The sequence below is a fragment of the Rana temporaria genome, chromosome 10 (genome assembly GCF_905171775.1).
Source record: "Rana temporaria chromosome 10, aRanTem1.1, whole genome shotgun sequence".
NCBI lineage: Eukaryota > Metazoa > Chordata > Amphibia > Anura > Ranidae > Rana > Rana temporaria.
In genome coordinates this window covers 9,937,805-9,962,150 of record NC_053498.1, presented here as the reverse complement: position 1 = coordinate 9,962,150, position 24,346 = coordinate 9,937,805, and the positions used below count along the sequence as shown (strand labels likewise).

Genomic DNA, 24,346 nt, shown 5'->3' with positions numbered 1-24,346 from the left:
TTTCTCACCCTAGGCTTCTAGTCAATAAGCTTTCCCAGTTTTTTTGTGGTAAAATTAGGTGCCTCGGCTTATATTCGGGTCGGCTTATACTCGAGTATATATGGTAGTTTGATCCATTTGTTAATTTTGGATGCACACGACGCCAGTCAATATTGTCCAATCAGCTCATGTCATTTCTCTTTGTGGGTTGGACTAGAAGGGAAAATATAAAATCCTTCTAAATAGTTTCAATATAGGAATTGAAAACTAGTACAGTCCTCAAAAAATCCACTCGCCTGCTCGCATTTTGCCAGTGGATTTTGAGGGCTGGTGAGTGTGGGCTGCCTGGGGGCTGGGGGGGGGGGGTGGTCGAGCACCGCCTGCAGCCTGGGTTTGTCGGAGTGATCGTATGTGAAGTGAGAGGAGAGCCGGCGCCGCCTGGTTGATCAGAGCTCGGGGAACATAACAGCTTTCATTTCAATAACTGTGTTCCCCGACGCGCCGTCGTATACAGCCCCGCCCCCTTGTCCGGGGACTTTGATAGACAGATCACCGGTCCCAGGATGCAGAGCTGCATTGGGGACACGTGGCTGCAATGGTGGACACGGATAAAGTTGTTAATATTTATTTTTATAACTTAATTCTGCATAAAACATTTAGGTGTCATTTGATGAGATAGTTTATGAGGGCGTGTTTAGGGGTGGGATTAGGGTGTGGGGCATGGTAGGGATTGGGCGGGGCAACTGGTGGCGAGTAACCCTTGAGGCCTGGCTTGTAGCTCAGGACTTGAAATTTTGAACTAGTGTATATATCTTTCGGAAAAAAATGCAAATTTTTTTTCGTATCCACCCAGACCAATATACACTGTATTACCAAAAGCAAATATTTTATATATAGACCACTTTGTGTAGAAACCAGAAATTGTTGAAGATACACTATATCACCAAAAGTATTGTGACGCCTGCCTTTACACACACATGGACTCTAATGGCATCCCAGTCTTAGGCCCAGATTCTCAAAGGGCTTACGACGGCGCAGCGCCATGTACGCCGTCGTAAGTCCTAATCTGGGCCGTCGTATCTATGCGACTGATTCTTAGAATCAGTTACGCATAGATATCCATTCGATCCGACAGGCGTAAGTCTCTTACACCGTCGGATCGTAACTGCAATTTTTTTCCCCCGCTAGGTGGCGATTTCCGCTTCGAGTATGCAAATTAGCTAGATACGCGAATTCCCAAACATACGTGCGGCCGACGCAGTAAAGTTACGACGTTTACGTTAGGCTTTTCCCGGCGTAATAGTTAAAGTTAAAGTATTAAGTTAAATTAAGTGTGTAGTAAAAAAGCCTGTCCCTCGCCAGCATGCTGCAGAGAAGGACCCTTAAAGGGGTTGTAAATCTCGTGATTTTTCCCCTTGATGCATCCACCGGGGACCCCAGAAGAAAGGTGTATCGGGGCCACTCTGTGCAAAACGAGCTGCACGGTGAAGGTAAGTATGACATGTTTGTTTTTTAAAAAAACAAACAAAAAAAACAAGATTAAAGATTCAACCCCTTTAATCTTTGTGCTGGAGCAGTGGTCTCTCTGCAGAGGTCCCTCCTGCTGAGTTACAGAAAAAAAAAAGAATAAAATGTATTTACAGTAAATCCACATTGGGGATGATAGTTCTTCTCTTGCCATGCATTGCAACAGGCTGCTGGGACTTGCAGTTCTGCTCTTGTTATGGGATGCAGGGACTGAGATGTTACTGGTGTTCTTGGGACTTGTGATTTTGTTGGAACAAGCACAATGTAACGAATTGTAGTGAAAGCAATTTCCTGTTATTTACAAAGCTTTGCATTTGACGTTTCCTTAAAACCAGTTAGACAGGAAAATCCGTGTCGGGGTTTTTTTTGCTTTAGCTGTAAGGAAGCGTCAGAAGGGTTCTGTGTTCCATTTCACATTACATTTGTCCCAAACTTCACAGATTCAACTACAACAAAATATCCGCCATGGTTGAGTGCCAGGAATTTGATGCAAATAAATGCAACAGCCATGCGGCTTATATATTTATATTCACCTATCAGAAGGGCAATTACATGTGGGGCTCTTTGAGCTATGTGCCACCAATCCCCTCCTGGCTCCTCCTCATTGGGTGCCCCCACGGAGAGCTTCTTTCCATGGGGGCACCTGTGCGGCTAGGGTGACCACATTTCCAAACTGCTATTCAGGGATACACCCCCTCTCTCATAGACGCTTTCCCTGACTTGTTCATTCCCCGACTTAGTTGGGATAGGCGGTAAACTTTGGTGTAGGTGGGTCAGCCACGCCCTATGATCTTTGACATCTGGGAACCCGCCTTCTGACCTTTGGGGGAGGTCCCTGTTCCAATTCCTGAGTCCTAGCCATATTCTTCAATGGGAAACCCTAACCCTTAACCCTAACCCTAACCGCTAACCCTAACCGCTAACCCTAACCCTAAACCCTAACCCCTAACCCTAAACTCTAACCCTAACCCTGACCCTAACCCTAACCGCTAACCCTAACTCCTAACCCCTAACCCTAAACCCTAACCCCTAACCCTAAACTCTAACCCTAACCCTAACCCTGACCCTAACCCCTAACCCTAAACTCTAACCCTAACCCCTAACCCTAAACTCTAACCCTAACCCTGACCCTAACCCCTAACCCTAACCCTAACCCTAAAATCTAACCCTAACCCTGACCCTGACCCTAACTCCTAACCCTAACCCTAACCCTAAACTCTAACCCTAACCCTATGTCCCGCATTTTGCAGTTCTGTCCCGGGCACCTTCATTCCAGGACAATACAGTGTGCGGGAATGAAACTGACACAGCCACCCCCCCCCTCAAATCTGATGCCCCCAAAAAAAGGCCGCCACATGACCACTTTACTCACTGACAGTACTTGTCCTGGCCGGGAATGCCTGGAGGAGCACAGTCCCCGCCCCCTGCTTGTGATTGGAGAAATCATAAATCCCGCCTCTTGTGTCCAATCACTGTGCTGTGATTCGTTAAGGCACAAGCTGATTTTTGGGAAGGGAGGGTGAAAGGTGTCAAATGTGACACCAGAGGGGGGAGAGTTTCGATGAGCAGAAGTTCCACTTTAAAACCCCTTTCACACTGAAGCATTTTCACAGCATTTTAGCGTTAAAAATAGCGCCATTAAAACACTCATAAAACGCTCTCCATGCATCTCAATGGACCCTTTCACACTGAGTCCTGCAAGCAGCATCTTTGGAGCAGCAAAAAAGCTCCAAAAACGGCCCTCTTCTTTAAAATAAATTGAAAGCGCTGTAAAAACGCCTTGCCCTTTCACACTGAGGCACTGCAAATACGCCCTAAAACATTAGGGTCTTAGCGGTGCTTTACCAGCACATTGGGATTGCAAATGAGGCTTCGCTCGAAAAACGCTCGGATAACGCTGTAATAACGCTCGAAAAACGATTGAATAACGCTCGAATAACGCTGTAATAATGCTCGAAAACCGCTTGAATAATGCTTGAATAACGCTCGAATAACGCTGTAATAACTCTCGAAAAACGTTCGAACAATGCTGTAATAACGCTCGAAAAAACGATTGAATAACGCTCGAATAACACTGTAATAACGCTTGAAAAACGCTTGAATAACGCTCGAATAACGCTGTAATAAAGCTCGAAAAACGCTTGAATAACGCTCGAATAACGCTGTAATAAAGCTCGAAAAACGATTGAATAACGCTGTAATAACGCTCGAAAATAGCGCGAATAACGCTGTAATAACGCTCGAATAACGCTGTAATAAAGCTCGAAAAACGATTGAATAACGCTCGAATAACGCTGTAATAACGCTCGAAAAAACGATTGAATAACGCTCGAATAACGCTGTAATAACGCTCGAAAAACGCTTGAATAACGCTTGAATAACGCTGTAATTAAGCTAGAAAAACGATTGAATAACGCTGTAATAACGCTGTAATAACGCTCGAAAATAGCTCGAATAACGCTGTAATAACGCTCGAATAGGGGCCTTAGAGTGGAGCTCCTCTTTAAGGGGGGAAAAACTGGCCCTTTGTTTGAAAAGTTTGGAAAACCTGCTCTAGGGTGTTAGAACTTTTTTTTTATAATGTTTGGGGGTTCTAAGCAATTTTCTAGCAAAAAAAATAAAATAATGTTTTTCACTTGTAAACAACAAATCTCAGAAAGATGCTCTGTCCTTAGGTGGTTAAATGTTTTTAATCTGCGGGTTATTTCTGTAGGAAGTGTCGTGAAATTTGTGATAATATTTTAATTTATTTTTTATTTCAATGGTTTTTATTGAAATTTTTTAAGATACAATATTTTTTTTTAATACAATGTTTATGCTGCAAGGCATCACTTTCTTTTCTTGCGGGTTTTGCATTGTCTGCAATGGTGTTTCTTTATCCAAACTACCAACAAAAGGAGCACAGAGGAGGCGGAGCTTCATTACAAGTGTTTGGCGAGAAATGAAACTGAAAGATGCCGGAGAAGGGAAGACTTTGTTAAAAATAGAATCAGCCGGTTTCATTTCTATGATCCGATCCGGAGGAGACAGAGGTTTATTATTCCTCACTAGAGTCTGTCCGGTTATATTTTCTAGTGGGAAGGAGGAAAAAAAGACACATTAAAGGTAAGAAAAAAAATATTCTTTAATTTTATGTTATTTTACATTAATCAATTAAATATCTCAGTGAGGAAAAAGCAGCCCTTATGTCAACCTTTTTAAGGTGGATAAGTCTTTCCAGGTTCAAGGAATCCCTGCTAACAGGGCTGCTGTTAGGCCCCATGCACACGAGACACTTGTAAACGCTTGTAAACGCTGGTAAACGCTGGTAAACGCGTGTTCGGAGGCATTTGGACAGCTTTTTCAACTGCCCCCGAACACATTCAATGTTATCCTATGGCCCAGATTCTCAAAAGAGATACGACGGCGCATCTCCAGATACGCCGTCGTATCTCTGCCTAGCGCCGTCGTATCTATGCGACTGATTCTTAGAATCAGTTACGCATAGATATTCATTAGATCCGACAGGCGTAAGTCTCTCACGCCGTCGGATCTTAAATGCAATTTTTTTTTGCCCGCTAGGTGGCGCTTCCGTCGATTTCCCCGTCGAGTATGCAAATTAGCTAGATTCCCGAACGTACGCGCGGCCGACGCAGTAAAGTTACGACGTTTACGTTAGGCTTTTCCCGGCGCAAAGTTGCCCCTGGGTCTATGAGGCGCAGCCAATGTTAAGTATGGCCGTCGTTCCCGCGTCGAAAATTAAAAAATTGACGTCGTTTGCGTAAGTTGTCCGTGAATGGGGCTGGACGCCATTTATGTTCACGACGAAACCAATGACGTCCGTGCGACGTCATTTGGAGCAATGCACACTGGGATATTTTAGGGACGGCGCATGCTCAGTTCGTTCGGCGCGGGGACGCGCTTCATTTAAATGAAACACGCCCCCTACCCGCCGAATTTGAATTCCGCTGGGGGGATTTACGCTACGCGGCCGCAACTTTACAGGCAAGTGCTTTGTGAATAAAGCACTTGCCTGAAAAACTTGCGGCGGCGTAACGTAAATGAGATACGTTACGCCCGCACAGAGATACGCCGTTCTCTGTGAATCTGCCCCTATGTGTCCATGCACACAGTCCCGTTTATTGCCGTTTTTAGGCAGTTGTGTTTAACCTCGTTTTTCCAGAAGCAAAAAAATGGGTTCAGACGCAAAAGTTTTCGCGTTTCAGACGCAAAACGCCGCTACCGTTTTTAAACGCCGCTACCGTTTTTTTGGAAAAACGAATGATTTTCTAATCAATGATGGGAAAATCGTGCGAGAAATGTAATAGAACGAAAAATGCGCATTTGTGCAAGAAATTCCCGGAGAGAAAAGAAAATTCCCGGAGAGAAAAGAAAATTCCCGGAGAGAAAAGAAAATTCCCGGAGAGAAAAGATGATTCACGGCCACGAAAATTATTTTTATTATCGGCACGGTCGCCCGAATTTCGAAAATCAATGGTGGCGCCATCGGATCACAAAAAAAACAAAACAAAAAAAAAACTTTCTGATTTTGAAAAGAAAATTTGTTCAAAATTCGCCCCGTGTATGGCCGGCGTAAAATACCTTTTGAATCTCTTTTTATCTCTTTCAGGTGATCTGTCCCTAGTGACATTCTATACTCTGTTCAGCAATGAATATGGAATATGTCTTTGTAAGTATTTACCATTATGTTATAACTTTTTAAAACTTTGATTTATTTAACCACTTAAGACCCGGACCAAAATGCAGGTAAAGGACCCGGCCGGGTTTTTGCGATTCGGCACTGCATCGCTTTAACTGACAATTGCGCGGTCGTGCGACGTGGCTCCCAAACAGAATTGGCGTCCTTTTTTCCCCACAAATAGAGCTTTCTTATGGTGGTATTTGATCACCTCTGCGGTTTTTATTTTTTGCGCTATAAACAAATATAGAGCGACAATTTAAAAAAAAAAAAAAATATTTTTTCCTTTTTGCTATAATAAATATCCCCCAAAAATATATAAAAAAATGTTTTTCCTCAGTTTAGGCCGATACGTATTCTTCTACATATTTTTGGTAAAAAAAAAACCGCAATAAGCGTTTATCGATTCGTTTGCGCAAAATGTATAGGGCCAGATTCCCAAAAAACTGCGGCGGCGTAACGTATCGTAGATACGTTACACCGCCGCAAGTTTTCATCGCAAGTGCCTGATTCACCAAGCACTTGAGTGAAAACTTACGCCGGCGGCCTCCGGCGTAAGCCCGCGTAATTCAAAGGGGCGTGTGCCATTTAAATTAGGCGCGCTCCCGCGCCGGACCTACTGCGCATGCTCCGTTTTAAAAATTCCCGCCGTGCTTTGCGCGAAGTGACGTCATTTTTTCGAACGGCGATGCGCGTAGCGTACTTCCGTATTCCCGGACGTGTTACGCAAACGACATTAAATTTTAAATTTCGACGCGGGAACGACGGCCATACTTTAAACAGCACATACATGGGCTGTGTAAAGTTAGGGCAGGTCAAACAACGACTAAAATTGCGACGGGAAACTAGACTAGCGACGACGTACCGAACACGAAAAACCGTTGTGGATCGCCGTAACTGCTAATTTGCGTACCCAACGCTGGAATACGACGCGAACTCCACCCAGCGGCGGCTTATGCTCCTTATGCAGTCATATCGTAGGCTGCATTCTTACGTTGGCCACTAGGTGGCGTTCCCGTTGTGGTCAGCGTATAGTATGCAAATTGCATACTAACGCCGATTCACAACCCTACGCAAGCCCTGCGTACGCAGTTTACTTAGTTTGCGTACGTCGGGTTTCGCGTAAGGCTGCTTCTGCTAATAGCAGGGGCAGCCAATGTTACGTATACCCGTCGTTCCCGTGTCGCAAAGTTTAAATTTGACGTCGTTTGCGTAAGTGAATCGTGAATGGCGCTGGACGCCATTCACGTTCACTTTGAAGCAAATGACGTCCTTGCAACGTCATTTACCGCAATGCACGTCGGGAAAGTTTCCCGACAGAGCGTGTGCACTACGCTCGGCGCGGGAACGCGCCTAATTTAAATGATTCACGCCCCCTACGGGATCATTTAAATTGGGCGCGCTTAAGCCGGGCATTTTGCCGGAGCGCCCATTCAATTTACGGAGCTACTGCTCCGTGAATCGAGGGTAGCGCAGATAATTTGCGGGGGCGCAGGGCAAAAACGGTGCCCTGCGCCTACGTAAAAACTGCGCAAATCTTACTGAATCTACCCCACTGTGTATATAAAATGATACCCATTACTTGCATGGAAAAGTGAAAATACCCTCAAGAAAGTGTTTACTTGTTTTTCAGACAAGAAGTGGAACTGAGAAAGTAAAAATACTTGTGTACCGCACCACATACTTCTTGCATCGTCACTGGCAACATGTATTCTTTTTTTGCGCTCTTCTTCTATTTTATGAGCTGGTAAGTTTGTTAAAATAATAAAAATGTATGTGTTCTGTCTATAATAGAAATATAAATATAATATAATATACATAGTAGAGCTGCACGATTCTGGCCCAAATGAGAATCGCGATTTTTTTTGCTTAGAATAAAGATCGCGATTCTCGCGGCGTAAAATCTTTCACATTATACAAAAAAAATTTGGGCTAACTTTACTGGTTCGTTTTTTTTTTTATTTATTAACCACTTAAGACCCGAACCATTATGCAGGTTAAGGACCTTGCCCCTTTTTGCGATTCGGCACTGCGTCGACTTAACTGACAATTGCGCGGTCGTGCGACGCGGCTCCCTAACAAAATTGGCGTCCTTTTTTCCCCACAAATAGAGCTTTCTTTTGGTGGTATTTGATCACCTCTGCGGTATTTATTTTTTGCGCTATAAACAAAAATAGAGTGACAATTTTGAAAAAAATGCAGTGGGGTAGATTCAGTAACATTTGCGTATTTTTTACGTAGGCGCAGGGCACCGTTTTTGACCTGCGCCCCGCAAGTTTTCTGCGATACCCTCGATTCACGGAGCAGTAGCTCCGTAAATTGCGTGGGTGCTCCGGCAAAATGCCCGGCGTAAGCGCGCGCAATTTAAATGATCCCGTAGGGGGCGGGAATCATTTAAATTAGGCGCGTTCCCGCGCCGAGCATAGTGCGCATGCTCCGTCGGGAAACTTTCCCGACGTGCATTGCGGTAAATGACGTCGCAAGGACGTCATTTGCTTCAAAGTGAACGTGAATGGCGTCCAGCGCCATTCACGATTCAGTTACGCAAACGACGTAAATTTCAAATTTCGCGACGCGAGAACGACGGGTATACTTTAGCATTGGCTGCCCCTGCTATAGAAGGGGCAGCCTTACGCAAAAAACCGACGTACGCAAACGACGTAAACTGCGTACGCAGGGCTCGCGTAGGGTAGTGAATCGGCGTTAGTATGCAATTTGCATACTATACGCTGACCACAACGGGAACGCCACCTAGCGGCCTGCGTAAGAATTCAGCCTAAGATATGAGGGCATAAGAGCCTTATGCCACGCATATCTTAGGCTGCAGTCGGCGTAACAAGCTCTCTGAATCAGGAGAAGTCGTTACGCCGGGGCAAGTAAGCAATTGCGCTGCGTAACTATGGTTACTCAGGCGCAATTGCTCTTTGAATCTGGGCCAATATTTTTTTACTTTTTGCTATAATAAATATCCCCCAAAAAATATATAAAAAAACGTTTTTTTTCCTCAGTTTAGGCCGATACGTATTCTTCTACCTATTTTTGGTAAAAAAAAAATCACAATAAGCATTTATCGATTGGTTTGCGAAAACTTTATAGCGTTTACAAAATAGGGGATCGTTTTATTGCATTTTTATTAATAATTTTTTTTTACTACTAATGACGGCGATCAGCGATTTTTTTCGTGACTTTATGGTGGACACATTGGACAATTTCGCGACATTTTTGGGACCATTGTCATTTTCACGGAGAAAAGTGCTATAAAAATGCATTGTTTACTGTGAAAATGACAATTGCAGTTTAGAAGTTAACCACTAGGGGGCGCTGTAGGGGTTACGTGTGACCTCATATGTGTTTCTAACTGTAGGGGGGGGGCTGGACATGTGACGTCAGCGATCGTCTTTCCCTTTATCAGGGAATGAACGGGGAAGGTTTGTTTACACTCACCTCTCCCTGTTCTTCAGCTCCAGTGACCGATCGCGGGACACCGGCGGCGATCTATTGATACGCCGCGTAACTTCTAGGATGCACCGGCGTATCTTTTTTCTGTATCCAGAAAGCAAGATATGCCGTATTTTTGCTTAGATTCGACTGACGTAAGTCTCTTACGCCGTCGTATCTTAGTTGCATATTTACGCTGGCCGATAGGTGGCGCTTCCGTAGATTTACGCGTAGAATATGCAAATTAGCTAGCTACGCCGATCCTCAAACGTAAGTCCGCCCGGCGCATTTTTTTACGTCGTTTTTTTACGTAAGGCTTTTTCCGGCGTAACGTTACCCCTGCCTCTATGAGGCGTACGCAATGTTAAGTATAGACGTCGGGACAGCGTAGAATTTTCGTCGTTTGCGTAAATCGTTTGCGAATAGGGCTTTGCGTAAGTTACGTTTGCGTCGAAAGCATTGACTATTTACAACGTGATTTCGCGCATGCGCACTGGGATACTCCACGGACGGCGCATGCGCCGTTCGTTCAAAACGTCAATCACGTCGGGTCACGAGTTATTAGCATAAAACACGTCCACCTCTTCACAATTTTAATTACGCGCGCTTACGCCGACACATTTACGCTACGCCGCCGTAACTTCGGACGCAAGTGCTTTGAGAACACAGCACTTGCCTCTCTAAGTTGCGGCGGCGTAGCGTAAATGAGATGCGCTACGCCGGCGCGGATGTACGTGGATCTGGCCCATATATATATATAATGTTTGGGGGTTCTGAGTAATTTTCAGGAGGGGGGGGGGGGTTTAAGTGCCCAGTAAGCAAGTGGTTAAGCTTTGACAATAAAACCTGGAAGCTGATTGGCTACCATGCAGAGCTTCACCAGATTTTGCACTCTCCAGTTTTAGAAAAAGCAACCCCATCGTTTATATTCTCTCTCAGCCAGCAGGTGGCGCTTTAGGTTTTCCGTGTGAAGTTGATGAAAACTTGAGGCAGGGACAATTCACAGCGGTACCGACATACCGTCGTGATCTATCTGAATCTACCCCAGTGTATCTTAGATACGCTACGCCCGACGCAAAATTACGCCGATGTACGTGGATCTGCCCCTAAATATGAAAGAAATGTTTTTTAATATTTATGTATTATTTCAAACAAAAAATAAAATAAAAAAATAAATAAAAACAATATGAAATTGCAGCAGTAGACAGTACATTGGCAGATATAAATATTTCCATTTGAAATTAAATTGAATATTTATGTGTTTTAATATTATTTTTCTTCAACAACATCTCTTTCAAATTAGGAACACAAAAGAACCAAGACATTTATAGCCTTCTGGTACAAGACCAAAATGTATTTGGGTGACCGCTGTCAGTGGGGCTTTCAGATGTTTCTTAAATTGGTACGTTGTGTGACTTGACGAGGATCCCCCAAAGGGGTATTTAAGCACCAATGTAATAAATGTCTGAGAAAAGGATAAATATGAATAAAGGCGTGCGCGCCTGCGAGAGCGTCGGTGTTACTACACCTTATTGGATACAATTAATGAGCTCCGACTGCCGGTGAAGACCATCAGATCTGCAACGGGGACATTCTGTCATTGCTACTAAAAGGGCCCTCATACCATCCATGTTAGATGTCAGATGTCCGATGAACAGTAGGCAATGTTGGACCCCTTCTCTGTAAGGCAGGAACCTGTAGACGGTGTGGTAGACCGCGACTTCACTCCCCAGGCACGTAGAGATTCTTCAAAAGAATCCACGCTGGGGTCTCTGGCGTCTTTTTTGGCTCTCCCCAGCAATCTCTTTGCTGGTAGCAAAGATCCCTGGGATATGTAGTCCGGGAGTATAGTCCTGCAAGGGAACAGCCATCTGATGGAACTACCAATCCCCAAATCCCTTTTATTGGGCTCATAAATATGATGTCTTATGGTGGGACTTTGTAAATGTAAGATTGTATTGTCCAGTTGTGTACTTCAAAATAAAAAATTTCCCAAAAATTTATTTACCTATATTTTAGACAAAGAAAGGGGCAGAGAAAATGAAAACAGGTTGGGACTTGACCATAAAAATCTTTGCTGTTGCTCTTCACCTATTTATTGAACTGGTAAGTTGTTAAGAAAAAAATACCTGTATGATATATACGTCTCTGGTGTCTTTTATAGCTCTCCCCAGCAATCTCTTTGGTGGTAGCAAAGATCCCTGGGATATGTAGTCCGGGAGTATAGTCATGCAAGGGAACAGCCATCTGATGGAACTACCAATCCCAAAATCCCTTTGATTGGGCTCAGAAATATGATGTCAGTCTAGTAACGCTGGGCACTAGAGGGATGATGTGTTATGGAGATAGGGCAGGGAATAGCTTTTCGTTGCAATGGGAGTCCATCTTGCTACATCTGCATGACTAGTCCCTGTATAGAGGGCTTCTCCTCCTCATTGGAACTAATACTGTCTTATGGTGGGACTTTGTAAATGTAAGATTGTATTGTCCAGTTGTATCCTTCAAAATAAATAGTTTCCCAAAAATTTATTTACCTATATTTTAGACAAAGAAAGGGGCAGAGAAAATGAAAACAGGTTGGGACGTGACCATAAAAATCTTTGCGGCCGCTCTTCGCCTATTTATTGAACTGGTAAGTGGTTAAAAAAAAAATACCTGTATGATATATACGTCTCTGGCGTCTTTTATAGCTCTTCCCAGCAATCTCTTTGGTGGTAGCAAAGATCCCTGGGATATGTAGTCCGGGAGTATAGTCGTGCAAGGAAACAGCCATCTGATGGAACTACCAATCCCCAAATCCCTTTGATTGGGCTCACAATTATGATGTCAATCTAGTAACACTGGGCACTAGAGGGATAATGTTTTATGGAGATAGGGCAGGGAATAGCTTTTCGTTGCAATGGGAGTCCATATTGCTACATCTGCATGACTAGTCCCTGTATAGAGGGCTTCTCATCGTAACTACATGTACAGTAGGTGCCGCCGATTTTGTGTCAATCTCGCCTCTGCTAGCGGCGAGATTGACCACCCGCGATCCCCGTCGCAGGAGTCAGCGCTGAGATATGTTGCTCCTCCCGCTCACCTCCCCGAATGGATTCATATGGATGCGCGGCATCTCGCGGGGGCAGCAAGAAGCACAGCCTCCAGCGGTGATTTCAAGCGCGATTCCATCGCGCTGGATATTCAAAATCGGAGGCACCTACTGTAATAGTATCTTATGGTGAGACTTTGTAAATGTAAGATTGTATGTCCAGTTGTGTACTTCAAAATAAATAATTTTCCCAAAAAGTATTTACCTATATTTTAGACAAAAAAAGGGGCAGAGAAAACGAAAACAAGTTGGGACGTGACCATAAAAATCTTTGCTGTTGCTCTTCACCTATTTATTAATCTGGTAAGTTGTTAAGAAAAAAATACCTGTATGATATATACGTCTCTGGTGTCTTTTATAGCTCTCCCCAGCAATCTCTTTGGTGGTAGCAAAGATCCCTGGGATATGTAGTCCGGGAGTATAGTCATGCAAGGGAACAGCCATCTGATGGAACTACCAATTCCAAAATCCCTGAGCACTAGAGGGATGATCTGTTATGGAGATAGGGCAGGGAATAGCTTTTCGTTGCAATGGTAGTCCATATTGCTACATCTGCATGACTATTATCTGTATAGAGGGCTTCTCCTCCTCATTGTAACTAATACTGTCTTATGGTGGGACTTTGTAAATGTAAGATTGTATTGTCCAGTTGTGTACTTCAAAATAAATAATTTCCCAAAAATGTATTTACCGATATTTTAGACAAAGAAAGGGGCAGAGAAAATGAAAACCGGTTGGGACGTGACCATAAAAATCTTTGTGGCCGCTCTTAACCTATTTATTGGACTGGTAAGTTGTTAAGAAAAAATACCCGTATGATATATACCGGTACGTCTCTGGCTTCTTTTTTTGGCTCTCCCCAGCAATCTCTTTGGTGGTAGCAAAGATCCCTGGGATATGTAGTCCAGGAGTATAGTCATGCAAGGGAACAGCCATCTGATGGAACTACCAATCCCAAAATCCCTTTGATTGGGCTCAGAAATATGATGTCAGTCTAGTAACGCTGGGCACTAGAGGGATGATGTGTTATGGAGATAGGGAAGGGAATAGCTTTTCGTTGTAATGGTAGTCCATATTGCTACAACTGCATGACTAGTACCTGTATAGATGGCTTCTCCTCCTCATTGTAACTAATACTGTCTTATGGTGGGACTTTGTAAATGTAAGATTGTATGTCCAGTTGTGTACTTCAAAATAAATAATTTCCCAAAAATGTATTTACCGATATTTTAGACGAAGAAAGGGACAGAGAAAATGAAAACAGGTTGGGACGTGACCATAAAAATCTTTGCGACCGCTCTTCACCTATTTATTGAACTGGTAAGTTGTTAAGAAAAAAATACCGTATGATATATACGTCTCTGGCGTCTTTTATAGCTCTTCCCAGCAATCTCTTTGGTGTTAGCAAAGATCCCTGGGATATGTAGTCCGGGAGTGTAGTCATGCATGGAAACAGCCATCTGATGGAACTACCAATCCCCAAATAACTTTTGTTGGGCTCACAAATATGATGTCAGTCTAGTAACGCTGGGCACTAGAGGGATCATGTGTTATGGAGATAGGGCAGGGAATAGCTTTTCGTTGCAATGGTAGTCCATATTGCTACATCTGCATGACTAGTCCCTGTATAGAGGGCTTCTCCTCCTCATTTTAACCAATACTATCTTATGGTGGGACTTTATCAATGTAAGATTGTATTGTCCAGTTGTGTACTTCAAAATAAATAATTTCCCAAAAATGTATTTACCTATATTTTAGACAAAGAAAGGGGCAGAGAAAATGAAAACCGGTTGGGACGTGACCATAAAAATCTTTGCTGCTGCTCTTCACCTATTTTTTAAACCGGTAAGTTGTTAAGAAAAAAATACCTGTACGATATATAACAATAGATTGGGCTATTATCTAAAGCCAAACCCCAGGCAAACAGCTAAATACACAGTTTAAATACATTATTGGGATTAGTTTTACCGGACAACTTATTTCGATTTCTGCCAATCCAGACCTGAGATTTACACAATTGTGCCACACAGCACAGCCAGGTGGATGTCAGCACTAATGCCGCGTACACACGATCGGAAATTCCGACAAGAAATCCGTGGATTTGGATTCCCGGCCAAAAGCTCTCCCGCAGAGGCGGCTCTAGGCTTTGTGAGGCCTTAGGCAAAACTTGACAAGGGGCCCCACTCTCGCCCATGATGGGAAAAATAATTCAAGTACAAGAGCCTCTTCCCCACAACCCTGGCCGGTGGTTGTAGGGGTCTGCAGGCAGGGGCCTTATCGGAATCTGGAAGCCCCCCAGATCCTGCTCTTTAATAACTAAGGGGGCGGGGGCCACCCGGTGATGTCACCTGGTGAACTTGCCCCCTTGTGACATCATTGACTGAGGGCATGCTGGGTCATTGACGTCACAAGGGGTGGTGTCACCGATATTCACTGGTTGTTAGGGACGCTGGCGGCTCCTCTCCTGAGTCAGGGCTCTTAACGCTGCCTGAGCACAGCAGCGTTAAGGTCCCCTGTCCCGCAATGCATAGGGGAAGTTAGGCGGCCGGCAGGCCCCTGTGAGTGCGAGGCCTTGGGAGACCGCCTAATTTGCCTAATTAAAGCGGTGGTTCACCCAAAAAAAAAAATTCTAACATTACATTAAGCTCCATTCCAACATTGACTGTACGCTGATCTTTTTTTTTTTTTTTTGCCGTACATACCGTTATATCTTTATTTTCTCCCCCGGCTTCCGGGTAGTGAATCCCGCGGGAGTGGGCATTCCTATGCGCAGGCTAATTGATTGACGTGTGACATAAGCTTCCCCCTGGCGTCACGAGTTGCGGAAAGAAGCCGAATGTTGGTGCGCAGGCGCCGTATAGCGCCGTATAGAGCCGACTTCTTTCGGCATCTCGTGACGCCAGGGGGAAGCTTATGTCACACGTCAATCAATTAGCCTGCGCATAGGAACGCCCACTCCCGCGGGATTCACTACCCGGAAGTCGGGGGAGAAAATAAAGATATAACGGTATGTACGGCAAAAAAAAAAAAACGATCAGCGTACAGTGAATGTCGGAATGGAGCTTAATGTAATGTTAGAATTTTTTTTTTGGGTGAACCCCTGCTTTAAGGCTGCATTCATGCATTGTCGCCTGAAGCGTGACACTCAAAGACGCTAGAGGGGAAAAATAACATTATTCTCTATGGAGATGGTTCACATCTCCAACACAAAACGCAGAAAGAACGCTGAACGCCTGAATTTCAAACAAGTCCCGGACCCTTTTTTGACGCGCAAATCGGGCGGCTTGGCGTTTTACATTGATGCCAATGACCTGTACAAAACCGCGGGGAAAAACGCTGTGTTTTGTCGCGGCAAATCGCAGGGAAAAATGACGCAATTTGTCGCGGCAAATCGCTGTAAAAAAAAAAAACGCAAATCGCCTACGCCTAGGTGTGAATGCAGCCTAAGAGCCGCCTCTGCTCTCCTGGCAGTTTTCCTGCCCAGAAAAACGGTCGTGTGTACGTGGCATGAGCCCTCATTCACATTGGAGCGATTTGTCATGCGGTTTGTCATGACAAGTCGCAGCCTATTGCCATCAATGGCACAGGTCCAATTGGAATTTGGAATTGCAAAGCAGGGGTAAGAAACAAAGAGATACGTTAGTAAAAGCAGAAAATAAAACGCACATTACACATTGTTGGGCACTCATTTAACCCCTCGATCTTTTTTTTTTATTCTGCATCTTTTCTATCATATCGCAAAAAAAAAAAAAAAACAAACAGTAGTGATCAAATACCACCAAAATACACGCAAATATCTAAGGCAAGTTTTTCACAAAATGTATTTTGAACTAATTTATTGTCTTTTTTCTTATTAGTTTAAAAAACTGATCCGCTGGGTGAAGAGTTTCGTAGTGACCTCCTACAACAAGTTTACTGCAGATCCTTGGAAGTTAATTTTCTTTATCCTTCTGCTGGTTTTAATTGTTATGATGGTAATAATAAAAATAACAATTATAATAATGTTATTATTTTAGTCAACAAGGTGACCAAGCTTTGCCCAATCAGGGCTTAGAATGCATTGTGCAGAGTGGAGTGCATTGCAGGGCGTTCGGCGGAGCGAACACACACGGAACGCCCTGCAAATTCCGATGTGGGGCAAACAGGCGATGTTCGGGCCGAACTTTTGCTTGGCCCGTACCGTTTGCCCAAGTCTAGCAGTAAATATCATTGAAACCAAGGGAAAGCCAAGAACAGGAGCTCCACAGGAAAAGGTAATGCCTTGTACACACGATCGGAATTTCCGATGGATACAGTCAGACAGACTTTTTCCATCGGATATTCTGATCGTGCGTAGCCCCATCAGAGTTTTTTAATCGGATATTCTGCTGAATTCCGTCGGAGTTTAGATATAGGACATGTTCTATTTTACTCCGATGGAATTCCGATGTGATTTGGCCGGGCAAAAGCCAGATCGTGTGTACAAGGCATTAGAGTCCAAAGCATTTTTATCTACCAAAGTCACTTCCACCAGATCAAGAGTTGCATTTAATGACTTGCAGGGTCCTGAAATATTCCCCTTCGCCAGGTCTTCTGTATCATACAGAACCACTACTGAGCGGACCCGGGCAGGTGTTAAAGGGGTTGTAAAGGTTCATGTTTTTTCACCTTAATGCATCCTAAGGTGAACAAAAACATCTGATGATTACCAGCCCCCCGGTTTACTTACCTAAGCCCTCGAAAAGTCCCACGTTGCGAACGTGCTCGATCATTGCCTGGGCTTCTCGGCTCTTCAGTGGAAAGATTGATAGCCGCACAGCCATTGGCTCACGCTGCTGTCAATCAACTCCAATGACGCGAGCCGAGTTCTGTAGAGGGCTGCTATGGACGCCGAATCGAATACAGGACTCGGGAGCGTGCCCGCAAGGTAACCCCCTTGGGAGAGCGCTTGCTAGAGGGGGTTATCAGAAGCGGGGATGAGCCAAGAGAGCTGCCGAGGGACCCCAGAAGATGAGGTTTGGGGCCACTCTGTGCAAAACGAGCTGCACAGTGGAGGTAAGTATGACATGTTTGTTATTTTTTTTTATTTGAAGCTTTAGTATCACTTTAAAATTGTGGTGTCCTGAAAAAAAACCCTGCAAGAGAAAGGCATAATAAACTAATATGCATAACATACTAGCTCATTATGAATGAGTTACCTGAGATCGAAGCCCCCGAAGTGCTTCTTATTCCCCTCCTCCGCCGCCACCATGTCCCCTCCGAGCGCCTTCCGGGTAAAGCTGCTCCGGCGCTGTGACTGGCCGGAGCGGCGATGACGTCACTCCCAGGCATACGCGCGGGACTGTACGCACGTGGCATGCCGGCGGGACGGCGTGCGGGACCGGCATAATCCCGGCATGATCCCATTCATAAAACCGGGACGCTCAGTGAGCCTGCGCCGTTGTCTACCACCGTGATTTCACCACCACAGTTAAAAAAACAAAACCGTGGATTGTTTTCCGATGGATTGTTGGCTCAAACTTGTCTTGCAAACACGGTCTCACAAATGTTGTCGGAAATTCCAATCGCCAAGAATGCGGTCACGTACAACACGTACGACGGCACTATAAAAGAAAAGTTCAATACCATGTGTGTCACCCTTTGGGTTCCTTCTGATAATCTCGTGTTAGTAGAAGTTCGGTGAGAGACGATTCGCACTTTTCGGCCTCGTGCTTTTCAGTCCGTTACAGCGTGACGAATGCGCTATCTTCATTACGAACACTTGTTTTACCATACCGACCGCTTCCGTATCGTACTTGATTCAGAGCATCCGTTTAGTTTTACGCGTCGAAATTGTCCACACACGATCGGGATTTACGAGAACGGATTTTGTTGTCGGAAAATTTGAGAACCAGCTCTCAAATTTTTGTTGTCGGAAATTCCGAAAGCAAATGTCCGATGGAGCCTACACACGGTCGGAATTTTCGGCAACAAGCTCCCATCGAACATTTGTTGTTGGAAATTCGGAGTGTGTGTACGCGGCATTAGCCATTCAGACATGTCATATATATAGGATGTATCAAACTAATTTCCAGTCTTTAACTTTTATTTACTATGTGTTATTTAATAGGGGCTTATGAATTACCAGCTGTTCCTTCAAAGGAGCCTATTACTAGAAGACCGGAGGATCTATCGAGAGGACATAAGACAGTTAATTCATCAACGAAACCAACTGACTTCTGAAAGTTGGCAGTTACGAAGAATAATTCAGGAATCAGATGAATCTTCGTCCGGCTTTGTCTACTTTGCCAAAAAAGCAGCAAATATTCTAGAACTTGCAGCTCCATTTGTAAAATATTTTTGGTAAATACTCTGTATTAAAGGCCAACTTCACTCAAACCTTTACTTCAGTGTTCAATAATTAGTTGAAGACCAGGTATTTTCTGGCACTTTTTGTGCAGGTACAGGTAACAGTAGGGTTGCCACCTCATCCCTTTAAAACAGAACACATATGAATTACACAGGTTCTGAGGCTAATTTAATTTAGATAAGGCTCCACTTGAGTTCAATTACCACCTTAATCAGCCACAGAACCTGTGTAATTCATATGTGTTCTGTTTTAAAGGTATGAGGTGGCAACCCTAGGTAACAGGTACAGGTCAGGGCGCAAAGAAGATACCAAGGCAAGTGTGTTAATGCTTGCCGGGTATAAATATACACACCTGAAATCAGCCTCAGGTGACACCTGATCGCAGGGGATTATGTTGGCTGCATACTGCCAAGAGCCACCCGCTGGTGGACATTGGTACTGCGACCCACAGAACCAAGAGGTGACAGATTTCCTGACAGATACACATAAAATAAGCCAAAAGTAACAAGTCAACTAGCTTCCTGATGACGATTTCACATCGAAACGTACGTCGAGGCGCATACTGGTTACGCTGACGCACGCTACTTCCGGGTCCTGTTGGGAGAGCTGGAACGCACGCCACCTACAGATACACACGCGGACCCGCTCTTTGCCACATTCGATACAATTGATACACGCGCAGTAGCCTCAGTGCCGGGACTTTGGCACTTTACCAAGTAAGAGGCCATTTGGCTGTCCTGTCATTTTTATTACTTTTTAAATAAAAGGATAATATACTATTGCGATCTTTCTTTTGTATTTTGGATGGGATGTGAGATCTGCCATCTGTCTTACTGTTGATCGGGATGTCCTTGCCTATTCAGTCTTCACCTGCTCATTCCATGGTTACTATTGTGTAACAAAGCTGATTTGACCTCTTTTTAAGAAAGGGTCCACTCAAGTTGGTAAGGAGCCAATCTATTTATTCACGTCGGGTGAATGTTATTCTATCGGTGGAGGCTTCAACTGTTTTTCTTCAGGCACAGATCTCACTTTAAGGATCTATTATTTTCTATGGACTTTTGTGAACACTTGTTATTCATATAGAGTTTCAACAATTTTTCATACACTAATATTTTTGGACCACTTATAATAATTTTTATTTTATTTTCACCAGCACTATTTGGAAGTTTTCATTTATGGACTACTATTCATTTATCACTATGTTTATTTATGTTTATATATGTTTACTTATTTGTTAGACATAGCGCCCCCTCCCTCACATGTTCCATATTGCTTCAGTCACCTGATTTTGGGGAGCAGCTGTATATATATTTACATTTTTTGATTGTAAATTATGATTTGATTTGGTCCTACCCTCGAGTAGGTCCAACCGTGGCGCACAGATTTTCTTACCAACTAGCTCTTTACTGACATATGGATGTACTCTCTGGTATGAGAGTGCATTAAGTCCATGAAGGGATGGATGATGCAGCTGGGATGAGATGGCAAGATATACAAGCTGAAGAAGATCAGAAGAATTGGCAGTCACCTGAAGCTCCTCAAAAGGGTATCGGAGTCCCTCATATACATGTGAAGAGAATCAATAGGGCGCCAGAACAGCACAGGGTAAAAAAAAAAATAGAATTTATGTTTTTGCGTCTTGCCATAATTCTAGTTGTTTTTACTCTATTCTGATCTGGCGCCATTTGATTCTCTTCACATAGATCTCCAAAGGTACCTGCACAGTAGCTGAAATAAGTGCTATCTCTTCAAAGGATGATAATGGTAGAGGATTCATTATCACATCAAGGTGTTTTGTCATATGACCATAACATTGTCTCATGATCAGAGTTCACGTGACTTCTTTTATCCAATAACCCGATAAGAACAGAGATACGGTCAGCAGTGCAAAAAGAGAAACATTCTTTCTTCCTTCCTGAACCTCCTCTTAACTCCATTCGTAGGGGTTAGTTCAGGTACAGTAGACAATATTCTGGTAAAGCAGTGGTCATCAACTCCTGTCCTCAGGCCAGATTTGCAAGATAACCTGAAATACATCACAGGTGATATCATTTGTTGCTAAGTGATTGCAGTATTCTAGTCTGCATCTCCCCCAAGGTAATAAATAAAACATGGCCTGTTTGTGAACCCTGAGGGTTAATGACCACTGTGGTAAAGGAAGCGTTAGCACCATCCGTGGGAAGCATTGCAACCAGAAGCTTTAATGAAATCAATGATTCGTAAAGGCTAGTGATATTCAAACTGGCAAGCAAATTGGGGAAATCCCTAAACTGGGTACTTCTTTCACCGGTCCTGGGCTTGTTCTTGGGCCAAAATTCTCCATCCTGCAACCCAAAGGGGAGAGCACAAAAACCCACAGAAGACAATCCTCCTCTCTTTGACTCGTGGCTAAAATGGCCCCTCATTAGCCTCGTTATTTAAAAAAAATTTAAGATCAAGGGCCAGATTCTGGTAGAATCCGCGGCGGCGTAGCGTAAGCCATTTACACTACGCCGCCGCAAATTACTGGAGCAAGTGCCGTATTCTCCAAGCACTTGCTCCGTAATTTGCAGCGGCATAGTGTAAATGGCCCGGCGTAAGGCCGCGTAATTCAAAAGGGGCGGCTTGTATTTAAATTAAGCGCGCCCCCGCGCCGATCGAACTGCGCATGCACCGGGCAAAAAAAACTAACCCAGTGCGCATGCTCCAGCTCACCGGGGAAAACGTCAATGACGCCGACGTGAGCGTCATTGACGTAAAGTCCTATTCGCGAACGACTTAGGAAAACGACGGAAAAAGACGACGCTGAGACTTAGGAAAACAACGTAAACGACGGAAAAAGACGACGCTGACCCGACGCCATACTTAACATGGCATACGACGGACCTTCGTAAACTTGCCCCTCATATAGCAGGGGCAAGTTTACGCTTACGGAAATGTCGTAAATGCACTGCGTCGTCCGCGCGTACGTTCGGGAATCTCGCGTAAATAGCTAATTTGCATAGACGACGGGGGAAAACGACGAGGCGACACCGAGCGGCAGGAAAAAAATTGCATTTAAGATCTGACAGCGTAAGAGCCTTACGCCTGTCAGATCTAATGGATATCTATGCGTAACTGATTCTAAGAATCAGTCGCATAGATACGACGGCCCAGATTAGGACTTACAATGGCGCAAATGGCATTGCGCCGTCGTAAGCCCTTTGAGAATCTGGGCCCAAGTTTAAACCCTGACTGAAGGATATTTTTTTTTCCGGGGCCTTATGTAACATACCCAATTGCTATTGTGTAGGCAGGGGAGGGGTATTCCCTCATGGGTTGGGTAATGTCAGTGGTTGGTAAGGACACTGCTAGAAGATGCTGCTTCCTTAGCAACCATTGAAAGTAAGAAGCAGTCATGTTCCTCAATACCAAATGCCCTAAACACTGAGCTCATTCCTAATAATAAATAATTTCCGAAAAATAAATAAATGGTTGGGTATGCTGTGTGAACGGGAAAACAAAACAAACATATAGCAGGGTTTTCTCAAATTTGACTTTAAAAGTAGAAATATGCTCTAACCACTTGCCGACCGGCTAACGCTGATATACGTCGGCAGAATGGCACGACTGGGCAAAGCAACGTACTCGTACATTGCTTTGAATTTCCCGCCGTGCGGGCGAGCGCGCCGTGACCGTGCCCGCGGGACCCGCGGACTCGATGTCCGCCGGTGTACCGCGACCATGCCACGGAGCGGCAGAACGGGCGGTGCCTATGTAAATAAGGCATTTCCCTGTTCTGCCTAGTGACAGGACACTGATCGTCTGCTCCCTGTCATCGGGAGCAGTGATCACTGTTGTGCCACTTGTAGCCCAGCCCCCCCACAGTTAGAATCACTCCCTAGGACACACTTAACCCCTTCCTTGCCCCCTAGTGTTCAACCCCTTCCCTGCCAGTGTCATTTACACAGTAATCAGTGCATTTTTATAGCACTGATCGCTGTATAAATGACAATGGTCCCAAAATATACCAAGGCAAGTGTGTTAATGCTTGCCGGGTATAAATGCACACACCTGCAATCAGCCTCAGGTGACGCCTGATCGCAGGGGATTATGTTGGCTGCATACTGCCAAGAGCCACCTGCTGGTGGACATTGGTACTGCGGCCCAAGGATCTAACAGTGCCACCAGCAGGTGAAACATTTCATGACAACTCCAGACTGATCGGAAGCACACCCGCTGGTGGACACCAGTACTGCGACCCACAGAACCAACAGCGCCACCAACAGGTGACAGATTTCCTGACAGATACACATAAAATAAGCCAAAAGTAACAAGTCAACTAGCTCTTTACTGACATATGGATGTACTGTCGGTCATTTAAACATTGGTTGCAATGACGTCCACGATTAGTGAGCAACAGAACCACGTCAAGGTCCTTCCTGTGTCTGTTGAAAAATATTGTTGGAGCTCTGCTCTGCTCCTTTAATCATAAAATAATAAAAAAAGGCATACCGGTAATACTCACGACACTGTCCCATGCATTATGTTGCGAATGGACGCACATAATATTTCCAGTTCGATTCAGCTACTGTATGGTAACAGATGAATGCGTAATGGCAAAAGACATACTGAATTATTTAAAATAAAAAATCTACACGCACAATTCCATAAGTGGATTTATTCTAATACTTACCTAAATTGAATGAACAAGATGATTATTAAAAAAGTGATCAGGGCAAATTTCAATCAGTGTTTAATATATTTCAGTTTTCAGTGGTATTATTTTTTCAATATTTTGATAGCTTTAGTTATTGTTATATTTATGTGTGCTTTTTAGTGCTTTTTAGCATCAATATTTTATATTATGGATATATATTTTTTTAAATCAAGAAAGGTTCATATCAAAGAAGGACGCGGGTACTGAACAGAAGGAACTTTTTTTGACACAATCATAAAAGGACAAAAGGATGTTAATTAGTAGTAGTGATGTGTACAAACTGTTTTAACATTCACCAGAAATGTGATAGTTATAAGGTAATATATAATAACGGATAACATATGCAGATCACTTTAGTTTATATGTTTGGCATTATATGAAGAATGTTTTTATACTGCAAGTTATTATTATTTTTTAAGCATCTTTAGCGCAGTTATTTTTTTTCTTTTCAAGTTTATATGGTAATGTCCTGCAATTTTCAGCCTATTATTTCATTTTTTTTTTGCACTTAATTCCACCTTGATGTATATTCAGTGCCTAAAATAGTGTTCTTGTTTTTTATCAATGAATTGTAAATCTTGTTCTTGTAAATGAATTGCGGTAAAAGGTAAATATCCAGTGGTT

At 43.8% G+C, this 24,346-nt stretch overlaps 1 protein-coding gene across 8 annotated transcripts; it reads left to right on the top strand.

Moving 5' to 3' along the window:
* Positions 1–4,440: 4,440 nt before the first annotated feature.
* On the top strand, positions 4,441–19,070 carry LOC120916290. Of its 8 annotated transcripts, XM_040327172.1 has the most exons (12): positions 4,442–4,611; positions 6,116–6,175; positions 7,818–7,931; positions 10,926–11,024; positions 11,642–11,728; positions 12,168–12,254; positions 12,930–13,016; positions 13,416–13,502; positions 13,947–14,033; positions 14,472–14,558; positions 16,571–16,687; positions 18,802–19,070. In XM_040327172.1, exons 2-12 carry the CDS (start codon positions 6,155–6,157, stop codon positions 19,036–19,038), a joined length of 1,110 nt encoding a protein of 369 aa, XP_040183106.1. In that variant the 5' UTR covers positions 4,442–4,611; positions 6,116–6,154; the 3' UTR covers positions 19,039–19,070. The 8 variants fall into 8 exon arrangements, with proteins under 8 accessions (XP_040183110.1, XP_040183106.1, XP_040183109.1 ...); XM_040327176.1 differs by lacking the exon at positions 10,926–11,024 and having other exon boundaries at positions 4,441–4,611; XM_040327175.1 differs by lacking the exon at positions 11,642–11,728.
* Positions 19,071–24,346: the final 5,276 nt, after the last annotated feature.

Bases quoted from the DNA above. Each gene is read 5' to 3' on its own strand.
- LOC120916290 (XM_040327172.1), top strand. From the start codon at position 6,155: ATGAATATGGAATATGTCTTT. The intron at 7,932-10,925 runs GTAAGTTTGTTA...CTTTCAAATTAG, and splicing joins TTCTTCTATTTTATGAGCTG to GAACACAAAAGAACCAAGAC. The intron at 13,503-13,946 runs GTAAGTTGTTAA...CCGATATTTTAG, and splicing joins TTAACCTATTTATTGGACTG to ACGAAGAAAGGGACAGAGAA.